Source organism: Aquarana catesbeiana, linkage group LG11, assembly GCF_042186555.1.
Source record: "Aquarana catesbeiana isolate 2022-GZ linkage group LG11, ASM4218655v1, whole genome shotgun sequence".
Taxonomy (NCBI): Eukaryota; Metazoa; Chordata; class Amphibia; order Anura; family Ranidae; genus Aquarana; species Aquarana catesbeiana.
The window spans coordinates 84,108,169-84,124,516 of record NC_133334.1 but is presented as its reverse complement, the minus strand read 5'-3'; the positions used below and the strand labels follow the sequence as shown (position 1 = coordinate 84,124,516).

The 16,348-nt window shown below is 41.2% G+C and overlaps 1 protein-coding gene across 5 annotated transcripts in view; it reads right to left on the bottom strand.

Moving 5' to 3' along the window:
- Positions 1 to 16,348, bottom strand: part of SYT7 (synaptotagmin 7) — a 571,182-nt gene that overhangs the window by 345,249 nt on the left and 209,585 nt on the right. For all 5 annotated transcript variants that reach the window (XM_073604668.1, XM_073604667.1, XM_073604669.1 and 2 more), the window contains exon 2: positions 700 to 803. In XM_073604668.1, the coding sequence (XP_073460769.1) occupies positions 700 to 803 (104 nt within the window). The remainder of the gene's footprint in view (positions 1 to 699; positions 804 to 16,348) is intronic.

Below are 16,348 nucleotides of genomic sequence, written 5' to 3'. Positions count from 1 at the left end.
AAGAGTACTACTTAGCAATGTTGTTGATCCTGGTCCTCCAATGAGTTGCATAATGCCCATTCATCCCCATTCCACATTCCCAGGATGAGCCCAGGATGTCAATGACATGCCCCTTGTGGGTGTATCATCAATTTTCCTGGACTCATAGGAAAAAGCTATAAAGAGTGGCCCAACATCATTACTGGCATGGAGGCTGTTGAAAAGTTGGTGGGTTAACACTATTGGGCTTAGTTTGAGCTACAACTAGGGTTGGGCTTTAAAAAAGAAAATAAACAACTTGTTTTTTTGTATTTGTAACAGAATGGACATCTGTAATAGAAGTTATGACATGTATAAAACTCTTTTAGGTTAGGGTATATATTTCATATATCTATGTAGCTTATGTATGGTATATGTGGAGAGTGATTTGAATAGTTTTTGCCAAAAATGTTTAATGACTGAAGCCCATTATGCTGGTGAGAAATTGATTTGTGTTTTAATACCTAAAGAACTATTTTTCTAAGACACTCTGATCAATGTATTATGCACTGCCACAAAACTACAGTAAAAATCTTAAATGGGCATGCACATTATATGCTTTTCTTTGCAATTACCGTAGTTTCTGTAGATTTTTTGACTTATAAAACAGTACTGATCAGAGAATTGCATTTGTGAAGGCATGAGAATCATGAAAAAGGCAACTGAGTTCTGAGTACTTACTAGTTTACGCTGGCACCACTGGCAGATTCCGCACATGACAATAGTGATACTCAAGCTGAGGGCGAGGACACCGGAGACTATAATTACCTCACTGTTTGGAGATCCTAAGAGAAAAAAAAAGTCATGAGTGAACAGAAGAGGAACATGGATGGCTTATTATGTAAGTACAAAAAACAATAATATAAATAAAAACCTATGATGCCATGTCTAATGAGGGTTGATTCAATAAGATATCAAGATCAGCATGATAACTGTAAAAAGTGAACAAAGTAATTATGTAACTCTTAACCATTCTGGCACTGGGGTTCAAGGTGTTTGGATTTGTGATTAACTGGTAAAAGTTATTGCACTTTGCTAATTTTTTTGTACAATAAAAACATCATGACAGCTTTTTTCAACAATGCACTACAAAGAGAAATATATATGCATTAATTTATATATCCAGTTTTGTTTGTTTAGAGCAGCCTTTCTTGGCCTTTTTAACACGGAGCAAAATCTTGAAATAACTTTCCAGGCTCAAGGAACCCCTGATAATCCTTACTATATCTACAGCTAATAGTGTAAAGGTCAGTGGGAAGAATGCTCCTTACACTGCTGGTCATTGGGAGGAAAACCCTCCTTAAAGAAGGCTAAAAAGATCATTGTGGTCATTGGTTAATCCTCTGAGAGTCTAAAGTTGCATAATGCTCAAGGAATCCCTGGAAGCTTCTGGAGGGTTTCTCAACCCTGGTTGAAAAAAGCGGTTTAGAGTAATGTGATACATGTAAGGCAAGTCTTGGTTGCTTCCCTTTATTAGTCAAACATTGCTATTGCTGCAATGCATTGCTCTACATTACCAATAGCACTAAGCTCAGGCAATTATGGTAATGTCACTAATGAAAACTAGATAATGGTCAAAACTGACAAGCTTCATTTGATGTGGTAACCTTCATGTTACTAAAAATTGTATACAATGTATTGCTGAATCACCTCAGATGATCTACACTGATAGTACAAGCTGACACAGTAACATCACAATGTATTTTCAATAATAACAAAAGAGTGTTACAGTGTTCTTTTTTCACTATAAACTATCCATCCACATTAAAGTGAGGGTAGACTAAAAGCAGCATAAGCCATTTTGTACATGAATAGGTTAAATGCTCATGTGTGGAACCTAGAACTCCCTTTGCTTTATGAATATTTATTAGGATACAGAAGAGGGCAGACATATGGCCAAGTAACATGGTAGCCAGCTGGAAGCCTGTTAGAAAGCAAGAGGCGTGTGACACTACAGCCCCCAACTGTGCATTTTCTCCTTTATAGCATTCGATCATCCCTCACACCCCTCTCTATCTCTCCATTCTGACTGCTCTATTCACCTCTTCCCTTTCTCTCCCTCTTCTCGCACCTCCTTTCCCCAATTCTCTCTATATCGCTCCTCTCACTTTGCTATCTGCTCCATTCTTTCACATTGTTATTTACATCTCTACTTTCACACTGCCCTCTATCAATTCTTTATCTCATACTGCCTTTATCTAATCCACTTATCACACTGCCCTCTCCATTCTTTTTCTCACATAGGTCTATCCTTTTTGTAAAGAGTTGGGCAAACTGTTGGTGCCATATAAATCCTGTAGTATAATAATAATAATAGGATATCACTATTTTTATACTGCTCTAACTCTTTTCCCCCTTTCATACTGTTCTCTCTCACTCTGTCCCTAATGTAATCCCATTCCTCCTCACACTACTTTCGTCATCCCTTCTCTCCCACTTCTGTCCCACCATATCTCCTCTTACACTGCTCTCTCTCCATCCCACCTATCTCATTGCTCTTTCTCTCTATTCCTACTCTCACAATGCTCTACCTTCATCTCTCCTCTCTGGTTTCTCTACATTCCTCCTTCCACACTTCTGTCTCTGCATCCCTCTTCTCTCACTGCCAGGGGCGGCTCAGGGGGGGGGGGGGTGAGTGAGTGGGAGGGCAGGCATCGCTGCGGGTGAGAGAGCCGGCGGGCGGCTCCGTGGCTGAGAGCACGGGCGGCTCCGTTGGTGAGAAGTTGTACGGCTCAGTGACAGTGTGTGAGCGGCTGCTGGCCAATCAGTGAGCAGGCAGCCGCGGCAGCAGAGAGATAACATCATCTCTCTGCTGCCCCTGGGGCGGGATGCAGCGCTGACACATCCTCTCAGGATGAGCCCTTTGTGCGCTCTGCTCTCTCTCTCCGCTCTCCCAGCGGCAGCAGCCAGCCCATTCCTCCCTGCCCAGCACTGATGTCAGCGCAGGCTGGGAGGGGCCAACACTCAGCGCTCAGCCCATGGTGGCTTGGGTAGGTGGTGCTTGTCAAAGGGGCCGGCATGGCTTGCGTTCAGTGCTGTCCTGGGAGATGAGTTCATTCACTGTCACAGGACACAGGAGGCAGCGGCCAGCCAATCCGAGCGCAATCTGGGCACAAGGGGGGCAGCAGGCAGCCAATCAGAGCATGATTTGGACATAGGGGGGTCACCAGTTGAATAAGCCTGACTCTGGGACACAGCAAGAGACAATTATAGCAAGCAAGTGACAATCCGCAACGTGTGGCATGGAGACACAGGTGTTGATTTACTAAAGGCAAATAGACTGTGCACTTTGTAAAGTGCAGTTGCACTCTGTAAGAGCAGTTGCTCCAGAGCTTAGTAAATGAGCGGAAACTCTGCTGACTTCCATCATCCAATCATGTGCAAACAAAAATGCTGTTTTTTAAATTTTCCTTGCAAGTGATTGGGTATTCTTTGCAAAGTGAAGCTTTACCTCATTTACTAAGCTCTGGAGCAACTGCACTTGCAGAGGGCAACTGCACTTCTAAAAGTGCACAGTCTATCCAATGTGTCTGGTTACCAGCTCTAAAGACAACAGGGGCAATCTTACAACGTATTTACAATGCCTAACATTTGGCTATGACATGCTACTAGAAGCAGGGAATGAGTAATCTTGTCCTGTATAGTATACAAACATACTTTAGACCAGCTATGTTCATAAACATAACACTATGGGGGTTATTTACGAAAGGCAAATCCACTTTGCACTACAAGTGCAAACTACAAGTGCAAAGTGCACTTGAAATTGCACTGAAAGTGTACTTGGAAGTGCAGTCGCTGTAAATCTGAGGGGTAGATCTGAAATGAGGGGAAATTCTGCTGATTTTATCATCCAATCATGTGCAAGCTAAAATGCAGTTTTTTTTTTCCCTTGCATTTCCCCCTCGGATCTACAGTGACTGCACTTTCAAGTGCACTTTCAGTGCAATTTCAGGTACAGTTTGCACTTGTAGTGCAAAGTTGATTTGCCTTTCGTAAATAACCCCCTATGTATTCTTACATATCATATTAATCCCATAAAAATATATTATGTACATAATTTTTCTATAAAAATATACTGTATTTTACTGGGCATGGTAATTTCTTACATTACAAATGTGACTGTTCAATTTTAAGTGATTTAAGCAAGTATTAATTAGGCTTTATTATGGCGAAAGTAATTTTTAACATGACCTTTATCTCTTTACATAACCGCTCCGCCATGCTGTCATTCACATTATTCATGTGGAGGTTTACATGGCCTTTTGTACTGACTACTTTTAGAGCAGAAAGTGCAATCAACATCTTTGTTCAACAGTTTCTTAAAATGAAAGCTAAAGAATAAATGAGTGTACTGTTTTTGGTAAAAATCTATTGACACAGCTCTGCCCATAGACTTGTACTGACATTAGAGAACCAGTGAAGGGCACTACTAAACATCTCTCTATTCTCACAAAGGCATTCACTTTGCTGCAATAACTTCTCTCCCTCTAGACTGTCGGTATCTACTCCATCACTCTGCCTATCTCCTTGCTTTGGTCACAATACTTCATGACAATATTGCCTTCAGGTTTGGTCATAGTTTTATTTTACAGGCATTACGATTCTTCATTGCTTCCTCTAACAGCACTGTTTTCACAGAGCTTTTATTTTTTCCCTGTTCCTATCCTCTAATGCCACCCTTCTTTCTGCTTATTCACACAAAACTCTCTGTCCCTTTTTGCAGACTTATCTACCCCCTTATTGCACTATCCCTCCTTTCACATTGACCTCTTCTCTACTCTTACAACCCTTTCTATATCCCTCTTTGTGTGCTGTTACCAGCATCTCTCACTGCCTTTTCAGCATTCCTTTTAGAATACTTTTCACTTCTCATGTGGCCCCGCCTGCAATACTGTCCACATTTAAGGGTCTGTGTCGATAGGTGTTCTTTTCCTACCTTTGACATGTATTTAAGTGCACATCAAATGCAGCTTGTCAAAGTTATACTTACTTTAATGGTACAGTGTGGATGACAGCTTTGAGGCTGCTTTGGACCTGCTTTGCATCTCGTTCTGTGGTCAAATGCTTGCATTTGAGCAGTGCTGTGTTCAAATATAAGCCTTTTGCAACAATGCCTTTCTACACAAGCCCTTACGCTGTTCCATTCACCTCTACAATCTGATTGTGTAATCTTCTTCAGATCTACTGATGACCATAAAGTGAAGGGAACTACCTGACTAAACTTAAAGTATCTTTAGGAAAAAACTTTTTTTCTGATTTGGGGTAGAATTCCATTCATGCTTTATTGATGGACAGAGACAGACACCTGGGCAGAGACTGTTGGGAACTCCAAAAGTCCAACATTTTATAGTAATTACTAGAACAGAAAAAAGGCCAATCTTCTAATGGGGACACCTGTTCTGGTGACAACTGTCTAAGAAGGAGGATTCCCCACACTCTAGGGAGATTTTTCCTACCTCCTGTTGTGCTTCAAGGGAGTGAAGAAATATTCCCCCAACGGCATCCAGACAGCAATACAAATCTGATGGGGATTTCAACCCTTCACTGCTCTATCCAAACTGAAAAAATATCATTGCTAAGTGGTTAGCACTTCCACCTAGCAGCATTAGGGCTGTTGGTTCAAATCCCAACCACGGCTCTACCTGCCTGGAGTTTGCATATTCTCCATGTGCCTGTGTAAGTTTCCTCCAGGTACTCTGGTTTCTTCCCACACGCCAAAGACATGCTAGTAGGTTAAGTGGCTCCTGTCTAAATTGGCCCTAGTATGTATGAATGTTGAGTTAGGGACCTTACATTGTAAGCTCCTTAAGTGCAGGGACTGATGTGATTGTACAATATATGTGTAAAGCACTCCGTAAATTCATGACGCTATATAAATACCTGTAATGATAATAGTTTTGGCTTTAAACAAATTCTTAATTAAATGAATGGCTTAGGTAGGCCCTCACTCTAAATAGTTAGTGGTAAATCTAAAGAAGATGATAAAATCAGACTGCAAGACACAAGGCCAGTTTTACACTAATCTCCATCTTTCATTGTCTCTTGCCCTTTATAATTGACTACGATGACCTGCCCTTTCATACTGGTCTTCTCCCTATGTGGTATGAATGAATATTATTAAAACAGGATCATAAGTAATAGAGCGGTATAGTTGTACTGGTCAGATGTACATCTTGTACTACACAGAAAACAAACAGCTATGCAAATTTAGTATCTTTTTATGTACTCCTCACTTCATCTGACATTATTCTTTTTCTCTCCTCAGTCTGTTTTTTCATAATCTTTCCATTGTAACTCGTCTCTCTCTGCACCATATATTATCTTCTGTCACGCACTGATCTCTCCCTTCATTTCTCCCTTGCATTACAATTCTATTTCTCTAACATGTTTATGATACTTCTCCTCCCACTCCTCATTCTTTGCCTGCCCCCACTTTATTCTTCCCTCTACCTAAGTCTTCATCGCCTAGTAATCAATTGTTGCCTTTTATAATATAGTGTGTTTAATGCCTCAGAGTACTTAACATCATTACAGAGCAGAATTACGGCAATGTTAAAAAAAAAAAAAGAATCTGCCATGAAAAACACACAATCTAGCATGTATAGTATAATAGCTAAACAGCGCAATTAGGTTTCTGAAAGACATTATGCAACAGCCAGAAACCATTTGTTATTATAAAATGACTTCCATAGCACTACTTTCACACTTCTAGATCATCTAACGCAACCAAGACTTAAAGAGTCCCTTGACATAAAGAGATAGTTGTCTGTTCAAATGACCAAACGCAACAAAAAAACCTGTGATATATCCACAAAACAGTAGTGTAAGAACTGTTTGAATGCAATCAAGTGTTGATTCTGTATTCCGTACAGTCTATATTATAATTGATCATTTCAGAACTCACAGATCCAGGCTTGACTGAATTACTTTAAAATAGCAACAGAATGCATTGCTGTTCAGTTAAAACAGCAGGACAGGGCAATTCTGATCATAGGCAAAGTCTACTGGGGTATTTGCATATCCTGCTGCCTTACAACGATAAACTCAAAGCTAGTCACTTGGCAATTGTGTGGTCATTTATGAAGCTCTTCATTAGATTTCAATTGATAGTTACTTGTAGAAATCCCCAGCAATCTGCCCATTTCAATTATTTCCTGGTTTCAAGAAACCAAGCAATCAAAACTCAGAGGATATTGGAAAAAAAAACACAATACCAGTTGAAAGGCATTTTCAATTGATTTCCACAAAAACATTTGTTGTTAGTTGGCCCCTTAAAATCAAGGAAAAACTGAAACCCTTGAATAAAGATTGCCGTAGACCATTTTATCACATGCAATCTTCTTTTTTTAATAAGAAGTCAATGGAAAACTTCCAAAGTTTCCAAAAAATGTCAGTTGTGTGGCTAGTATAAGACCAAAATGATAGGAAATTCCCCTTAACAGAGTGGCAATCACAGCACAACACAAATGGAACATTACTACACATGAAATAACATGGTACAGTAAAAGTACTCAAAGGATATTGTTGCACTGGCTGTGCACGCCGAATGAAATACATTTAATCAAAATACAAGGCACAGCATATACCGGTGGAACAGGAGGAGTGTGACCCCATGCCTAAAAACTACTCCATGGCAGTCCTAAGACAAATTCCCTGCAGGAAGCAATGAATGGCTCATTTTTAGACATGGCACTTCAATGTATGCTAACAATCAAGACTCCATTATTACAACAATCTCCACTTTTTCACTGTATATAATCAGACCTTTACTTTCTGTTCTTTGTATAGATTTGGAGTTACATACTGTACAATCAAACCCACAGTAATGCTACCTACCGTTGAAAAGGAATTAACTGCTTTTTAAAAAACAGCATGTTTATCTGAAGAATTGCGCCACGCTGTTTGTAGGCAGGACTGTGTTGTACATGCCTTAGACTATATTTCTGGTACTACTGGTGGTTGTACTTGCACAAAAACAAGGTATTAAATTATTTATTTTTTTTTTAGCAAATCAAATGGTGATTTGATGTTATATGAGAAAGAGAAACATTTTGGTAGTCTGAAAGTGCATTTTTGATGGTTTTATCAGTGAAAGCTGATAGTGTCGTGTTGTCTCTGCAGATGTTGCATGCATTCTGCCCCACAAAAGACCATGCCATTCTTCTCAGCTAATATCACAAAATTAAAAAAATCTTGAAAACCTAGCTGCTTAACCTCCCTGGCGGTATGAAAATATCAGATTTTTGATGCTGAAAGCAGTACATTGTTTTGCATAGAAATATGGCGTTTTGTATTGTAGGCCTTTAATTCTTAGGAATAACTCACTTAAATCTGTCCAAACAAGAGTCTAGTAGACATCCCGTTTATGATAAGTTTGAAACACGAAATCATAAATTATAATATAATAAATAACTATAAATAATTATAACAAATAATAATAATAAAATGTATTCAATAATCAAATCAAAAACACTGAAATTCGTCAGTTGCAGAATTATAGCTGTCATTACTTTCAGTGTTTGATGACGGATTTCCCCACGAATCACTAGCGCTCAGTTTTGCAAGTGATTCTAATTAATTATCACTGTTTTCTAGCTGGTCTAAAACCCCTTTTGACGTAAAGGGACACTTTTTGGTTGCTATGGACATTCTCAAGTTTCCAGGCAGAAAGAACAGTTTATATAATATAAATCTGGATAAAGCATTAGGGACAAAAGGGATGTGAAATGATTTCATACAGTACTGTAATCTGTAAGATTACAGTACTATATGTGTTATGATTTTTACATTTTTTGAATTTGCCACCAGGCTCCACCCCCGTGCATTGCGACGCTCACAGGGAACGGAGCCTGGCACAGAGAGGCTTCGGGAGGAGGACAGAGCCAGCAGACACAGCAGGGGGACATCGCAGGATCCTGGGGACAAGGTAAGTAGAGGTGAAGTAATTTGATACAGTAATATAATCCGTAAGATTACAGTGTACTGTATGTGTAACATGTTTTTCACTTTTTGGAATTTGGTGCCAGGCTCTGTGCATCGCAACGCTCACAGGGAACGGAGCCCGGCACTGTGATAGATCGAGTGGAGGATACAGCTCGCACACACAGCGGGGAGACATCGCAGGATCTTGGGGACGATGTAAGTAACTTTGCCTGGAACCTGTGATGCAATCCCGAGTGTGGCTCAGGGTTACCGCTTTTGGTACTGAAAATTCATTCGAGCCACACTCGGTATATCACTAGGGAGGTTAACTGAATGCTAAGTGCCTGGGAGATGCTTTGGGGTTGATCTACTAAAGGCAAATAGACTGCGTACTGTGCAAAGTGCAGTTGCACTCTGCAAGGGCAGTTGCTCCAGAGCTTAGTAAATGAAGTAAAGATTCACTTTACAAAGAATACTAAATACTAAATGGAAGGAAAGTTACAACAAACTGCATTTTTTGCTTGTACATGATTGGATAATGAAAGTCAGTAGAGCTTCACCTGATTCACTAAGCTCTGGAACAACTGCTCCTGCAGAGTGCAACTGCACTTTGCACAGTACACAATCTATTTGCCTTTAGTAAATCAACCCCATTATGTCCACTGGCAGGTGAAGGCATGGCATCTAAAAATAATTAAATCCTCAACAGGAAGTCTTGAATCAAGATATTCCCCCCCCTCTTGATATTCTCACAGTTTGATGCATATGTTTGCCCCAACACCACAGAAGAAGTGAAGTACCAAACAGATAGCCAGAAACATAATTGGTAGAACAATGGTGGGGGAAAGTAGCTGACAGGCAAAGTTCAAAGTCTTCCACGCAGAGTTCTTAAGCACATGTCAGTTTTGAGTCAGAAGAAAATAATGATGAAGACTGGCAGATGCTCACAGGATATACAGATAGCAGCATAGTCAGTGTTACCTGGTGCCCCAAATTGCGTAATCCTTAGGGGTATAGTCTGTGGCTGTAATAGCTGGATGGTGATGTATCCATAAGTTGGGTGGTTGGAAAAGAAAGGGGTATTAAGGGTTAAAAAGGAAGGCAGCCATCCTTCAGAGTGTGTCCAGAACTCTAAGTAAAAAAATAGGGAGGGGCCAACTTGAGTGTATTATTAAAATGATTACTTTAACCACTTCCCGCCCGCCCTATAGCGGATTGACGTCCGGGAAGTGGTTCTGTTATCCTGACTGGACGTCATATGACGTCCAGCAGGATAACATGCCGCCGCGCGCCCCCAGGGGCGTGCATCGCGGCGATCGGTGGAGCGGTGTGTCAGCCTGACACACCGCTACACCGATCTTGGTAAAGAGCCTCCGGCGGAGGCTCTTTACCATGTGATCAGCCGATCGGCAGCTCTCCTGGCAGGGGGGGTCTGCGCTGATTGTTTATCAGCGCAGCCCCCCCTCAGATCACCAGACTGGACCACCAGGGATCGCCACTAGGACCACCAGGGAATGGGCAACATGTGGATGGCCAGGTATGTACCCCATGGCCATCCACATGTGCCCAATGTGCCCAATCTGTGCCAATCAGTGCCCACAAATGGGCACTGATTGGCACCATTATGTCCAAGATTTGCCCAGCAATGCCCCCAATGTTTTATCAGTGCCACCTGTCATTGCCCATTGGTGCCACCTGTCAGTGCCCATCTGTGCCACCTGTCAGTGCCCATCTGTGCCCATCAGTGCCCACCTATCAGTGCCCATCAGTGCAAAAAATCAGTGCCACCCATAAGTACCCATCAGTGCCACCCATATGTACCAATCAATGCCACCTACGAGTGCCCATCAGTGCCGCCTACGAGTGCCCATCAGTGCCACCTATGAGTGCCTGTCGGTGCCACCTATGAGTGCCCATCAGTGCCGCATACCAGTGCCACCTATCAGTGCCCATCAGTGCCATCTATCAGTGCCCATCAGTGCCGCCTATCAGTGCCCATCATCAGTGCCCGTCAGTGCCACCTCATCAGTGCCACCTCATTGGTGCCACCTCATCGGTGCCCATCAGTGCTGCTGTATCAGTGCCCGTCAGTGCAGCCATATTAGTGCCCATCATTGAAGGAGAAAACTTACTTATTTACAAAAAAATTTAACAGAAACAAATAAAAACTTGTTTTTTTTCGAAAATTTTCGGTCTTCTTTTATTTGTTGCGCAAAAAATAAAAACCGCAGAGGTGATCAAATACCACCAAAAGAAAGCTCTATTTGTGGGAACAAAATGATAAAAAATTTGTTTGGGTACAATGATGGATGACCGCGCAATTGTCATTCAAATTGCGACAGCGCTGAAAGCTGAAAATTGGCCTGGGCGGGAAGGTGTCTAAGTGCCTGGTATTGAAGTGGTTAATAGGATAGGATTAAAAACACTTACAAGATGATAGAAGATGCATGCTCGTCAAAGTAAAGTGCAGTCCTGGCATTCCACATGGCTCTGCGGGTCCCACCGCTGTTCCGAGTAGCTGGAAAGGATTGGACAGCTGGCTATAATAGATCACAGTGTTTCTCCAGGAACCAGGAAGCTCCACGCTGACCAGGAAGTGATGTCACCAGCATCTGACTGGACCAAGGCATGGCTGGAATCTTGTCAACCAGGGCTGCAGTGGTGAAGCCTTCACCACTGCAGCCCTGATTGGCAAGATTCCAGCCCTAAAAAATAATAAAATATGTTGCGCTAAAGATTTTTGATATCAGTTCATTCAATAAAACATCAGCAGCCAGCACAATATTGAAGAAAGTCAATAAAAAGTATATATAGTTAAGGTGCAGCTCTTAAATCATAACCCCAAGGAGGAGTCGGCAACATGACGCTACTGCAGGCTGGGACACGGTGGCCATGTTACTGGTGGTGAGAGGCTGTATATCTACAAACAGAGCTCCTTTTTGTTTGTTAGCAATGTGAGTGCAATTTCAATAGTTTTTAGCTGAATAAATACTGTCATCATGTACTGTTTTTCTCCTTTTGTCTTCATGGGATGACATATATGTGATGATTATCGATGGAGTGTAATTTTGAACAAGGAGAATCATATCCAGGTTTGCTGCAGCCACTATCCGGTCTGCTGACACTGAGTGTATGAAGATTGATGGGCTTCCTTCTTACCTTAATTTACTTGATATATGCTGATGTGACCTTTGTGATGAGGGTCCACTACATGGGGTAAGTGGCTGTATTGTTCGGTGCTGGTGACGGGTCTTCCTATTCCCTGTCTATCACATATTGAACTACCATTGAACATTTGTTCCTGGATCCTCTTTTTTGGATTATGATTTAAGCTCTGTACCTTAACTATATAAAGATTCCAGTCCTGCCTTGATCATACGCCGGTGACATCACTTCCGGGTCAGCGTGGAGCTTCCTGGTTCCTGGAGAAACACTGTGATCCATTCCAGCCACCTGCCCAATAGTTTCCAGCTACCCGGAGCAGAGGTGGGACCTACAGAGCCATGTGGAATGCCAGGACTGCACTTTACTTTGACGAGCATGTATCTTCTATCATCTTGTAAGTGTTTTAAATCTTACCCTTTTAAAGTCATCATTTTAATACTACACTCAGGTCGGCCGGCCCCTCCCCTTCCCTGTTTTTTTTTACTTTACAGGATATACAGTGGACCTGGTGGTTCCTAATGCTTAAAATTTTCACCAAACTTCAAAAGAATTGCATTATAAAAGAATACATGTATCTGACTACAAACAAGCTTTTTCCAAGTTGAGAAAAAATGTATTTAATGACACTACAGCTGAATTAGGTCAGTGCTGAAGAATAACTTCAAACTAATAAAAATGACTGAAACCCCTCTTTATTTTCATTAATTTGGTCAGCTTGAAGATGGCTAAAGAAACAATATTCCTAAATCAGTAATGCCGTTATTACATCAGTGTGAAAAGTTCAAGTCTGGACTGTATTTGATAGATTTGGAGGCAGGCATTTGGTGCAAATTTTTTGGAATATTCTTTTCAATTTATTTTGTTGAAATGTAACAGAGAATTCAAAAGAAGGAAACGCCGCTCCAGGCAATCAATCACTGCAATCCCAATGTGTTGGGTCTTGGGTGCAAGCCACAGCTCACCACCGATGATCAATGAAGAAAAAAAAAAGACTGCACACCAACAGAAACAATCCAACGTAATTTATTCCAAATGAAGTCAAATGACAGCAGGACCCAGGGGGTGACGCGTTTCACATTAAACACAGTTTAAAGGAAGCACTGTATTTAGTTTGAAACGCGTCACCTCCTGGGTCCTGTGTCATTATCTTGGTGGCTGTCATTTGACTTAATTTGGAATAAATCACATTGGATTGTTGCTGTTGGTGTGCAGCCTTTCTTTTTTCTTCATTGATATGTAACCACATAGATTTGTTGTAGTCTGAAAAGCTTTCAGCATTCAAGAGGTATTAGTTATCAGATTATGGCTGCACCATGGTTATGCTTAGGTATACAAGGATTAGGTTGATGGTCACTGTTAAGGGCTAGGGATTAAAGGTACAGTAAGGGATGGTTAAGGTTTAGGATAAAGAGGTTAAGTTCAGAGTTCATTCATGATTTAGCACAGTAAATAATTTCGTTTTCCAATATGTTTGTTCCCATGCTGAAACAGCATACACGCTATAAGAACCAGTGCCAAGTAAGATCTGAAAGTGAATGTGCACTTGTACAATGTATTGGTGCATAAACGTTATCTTCTGAAGACTTTTGGCCAAAGATTATGTGCCAAAACATTCACGCTGATTTTCAGAAGCCACAAATCAATGTACTGTACATGTGATTGCAAAGCTAAACTCATGCAGAACTTGCATATGGCGCAGCTGTAGGAGTCTTTCAGGTAACTGTTTTGAGATTAATCTCAGATCTGTCACATTCAAGCCAATAGAGGCAATTAGTGTAAGAAAATTTCCTTAACAACTGCATGATGTCTCAATGTTATAAAATTGATTGTAGGTTTGGTGCTTATCGCCACAGCTGTATAACTAGTTGCCAACCACCCCATAGCACATTTACTGCTACAGGGTGGGCGCGCTGTGCAGGATCACTTATATATATGTGATCCTGCACTTCCAGGTATGAGGGTACTTCCAGGTATGAGTGAGGGCACCCAACTGGCCGCTCGCTCCCGCTGTGATTTTACACAGTGGGAGCTGATCAACGGGTCTCGCCGACCCAATGTCCGCTGGCAACGCGCTGATTGTTTGGTACACAGGCAGAACGACAGTCTGCCTATGTAAACAAGGCAAATTGCCGTTCTGTCCGTACATAAGGTATGGATCCTGTGTTCCTGTAAAGCGGAAACACTGATCCATGTCTTCCACTAGTAAAAAGCACCTCCCCTACTACACTGAATCACTAGCTAGTCACACATTTAACCCTTTGATTGCCCCTGATGTTGACCCCTTCCCTGTCAGTGTCATTAATATACTGTCACTGGTCCCCAAAAAAGTGTCAAAAGTGTCAGTTAGGTGTCTGATTTGCAATCCCGCTATAAGTCGCTGATTGTCGCCATTACCAGTAAAAAATACAAATTCCATAAATATATCCCATAGTTTGAAGGGGCTATAACTTTTGCGCAAACCAATCAATATACGTTTATTGGGATTTTTTTACCAAAAATATGTAGAAGAATACATATTGCCTAAATTGATGAAGAAAATTGATTTTTTTACATTTTTTTATTGGATGTGTAAAAAATGTATTTATAAATTATTTATAGCGCAAAAAAAAAAAAAAAAAAAATGCAGAGGTAATCAAATACCACGAAAGCTCTATTTGTGGGGAAAAAAAGGACATACATTTTATTTAGGTACAGTGTTGCACGACCAAGTAAATGTCAGTTAAAGTAACGCAGTGCTGTATCGCGAAAAATGGCCTGGTCAGGTAGGGGGGTAAATCTTCCGGAAGTGAAGTGGATAAGAGAGCAATCAAAAGCAAATAGATCTACGTGAACCCTAATGACCCATGTATAGTAGCATAGCCCTTTATTTTAGAGATGCAAACAGCAGAATTTTCATCACTTATTTTCACTGAACTTTTTGGTCTACCCTGGTTAAAGCAAGCTGTGGAGGTGCAGAGGCAACTGTAGGCTTACCGTCTAAAGTTTTTCTGGGCCGCAGCCACACCATGTAAACCTCTGTGGTTGGGACCTGCAGATATACTGTATGCAAAGCCTTTATATACATTATGCAAGCTAACTTATGCTTAGAGCTTTCTCCCACTCTCTCTGCTCTGAGAGTCTGCTGCTCAGCGAAAAAGCTTCACACTGAAAGAACACTAAAAGGTACAAATGCTGCATTGGGGCCATGGGGGAATCATAAAGTGCCATCATTATATCAAGATATGTGGTAGTGGTGCATTGGACCCCAGAGAAGGTAGATATTGAGGTGGGTATCCAGCTCTCGGTCAACTGAAGTGTTCCAGAAAAACCCTTGAAGTAGTGTAGAATTCACTAAAAAGATGAGCATTATGCAAACCTTGATTGGGTCCAATAAAATTTTATTTTTACAAGAGGTCAAAAAGCTAGTCTAATTTAAAGCGGATGTAAACACAATGTCATCCTTTCTAAACTACTGCCATAGGGGTTATCTATAAGGATATACTTGCCTCCTGCATGTATCTTTACCTGTCAAATGTCTCCCCTCTGTCTGTTATGAGAGCCAAAAAACTGCAGATTCTGTGGTTGGGTCTGTTGTCTGGAGCTCGGTGGGTGGAGTCGTGATGTCAGTAGACTCCCCGCCCACCTCTACACTCCCCTTGTCAATATGCATTTCTCCTGTGTATTTCTTACACTGAACTTCTGCTATGATCTCCAACATCCAGTGAAAAGACAGGAAAGTAACCACATGACTTCAGCATGCCGAATCATGCTGAGGTGTGGAACAGCCAATCCTTGCAGAGCTGCTGAAGAAAGGAGTGGTGGTGGGAATTAAAAAATAATGCATCTTAGGCTAGTGCACGAGATGTAAATCACCTGTCACTCACAGCAAGGGGGAGGATTTGACAAAGTTTTTCTCTGTTTGTCAAGTTTTATCTCACTGAACAATAAAAGAGGATTGCTCAGAGATGGATTAACTCTTTGTGGCAAGACTGGGCTCAAATGATAGGGTTCGGGTTTACATCCACTTTAAGGGCTCAACACTTTCCCTTATCAAGGCTTGAATGCAGTAAATTTACAAAGATCCTGGACAGTTGAAAAATCAAAGCACAAAGATAGAATCTTTGTAAATTTACTGTCAGAATTAAAGCTTTGAGCCCCTGAAGCATGCTGGCATTTAACCTGTTGTGAGAAATAAAATATCACCGGACTCCTTTAGGTTTTGTGGAGTTTCCATACTTTTAATGCACTCTTTTTTTTTTTCAAG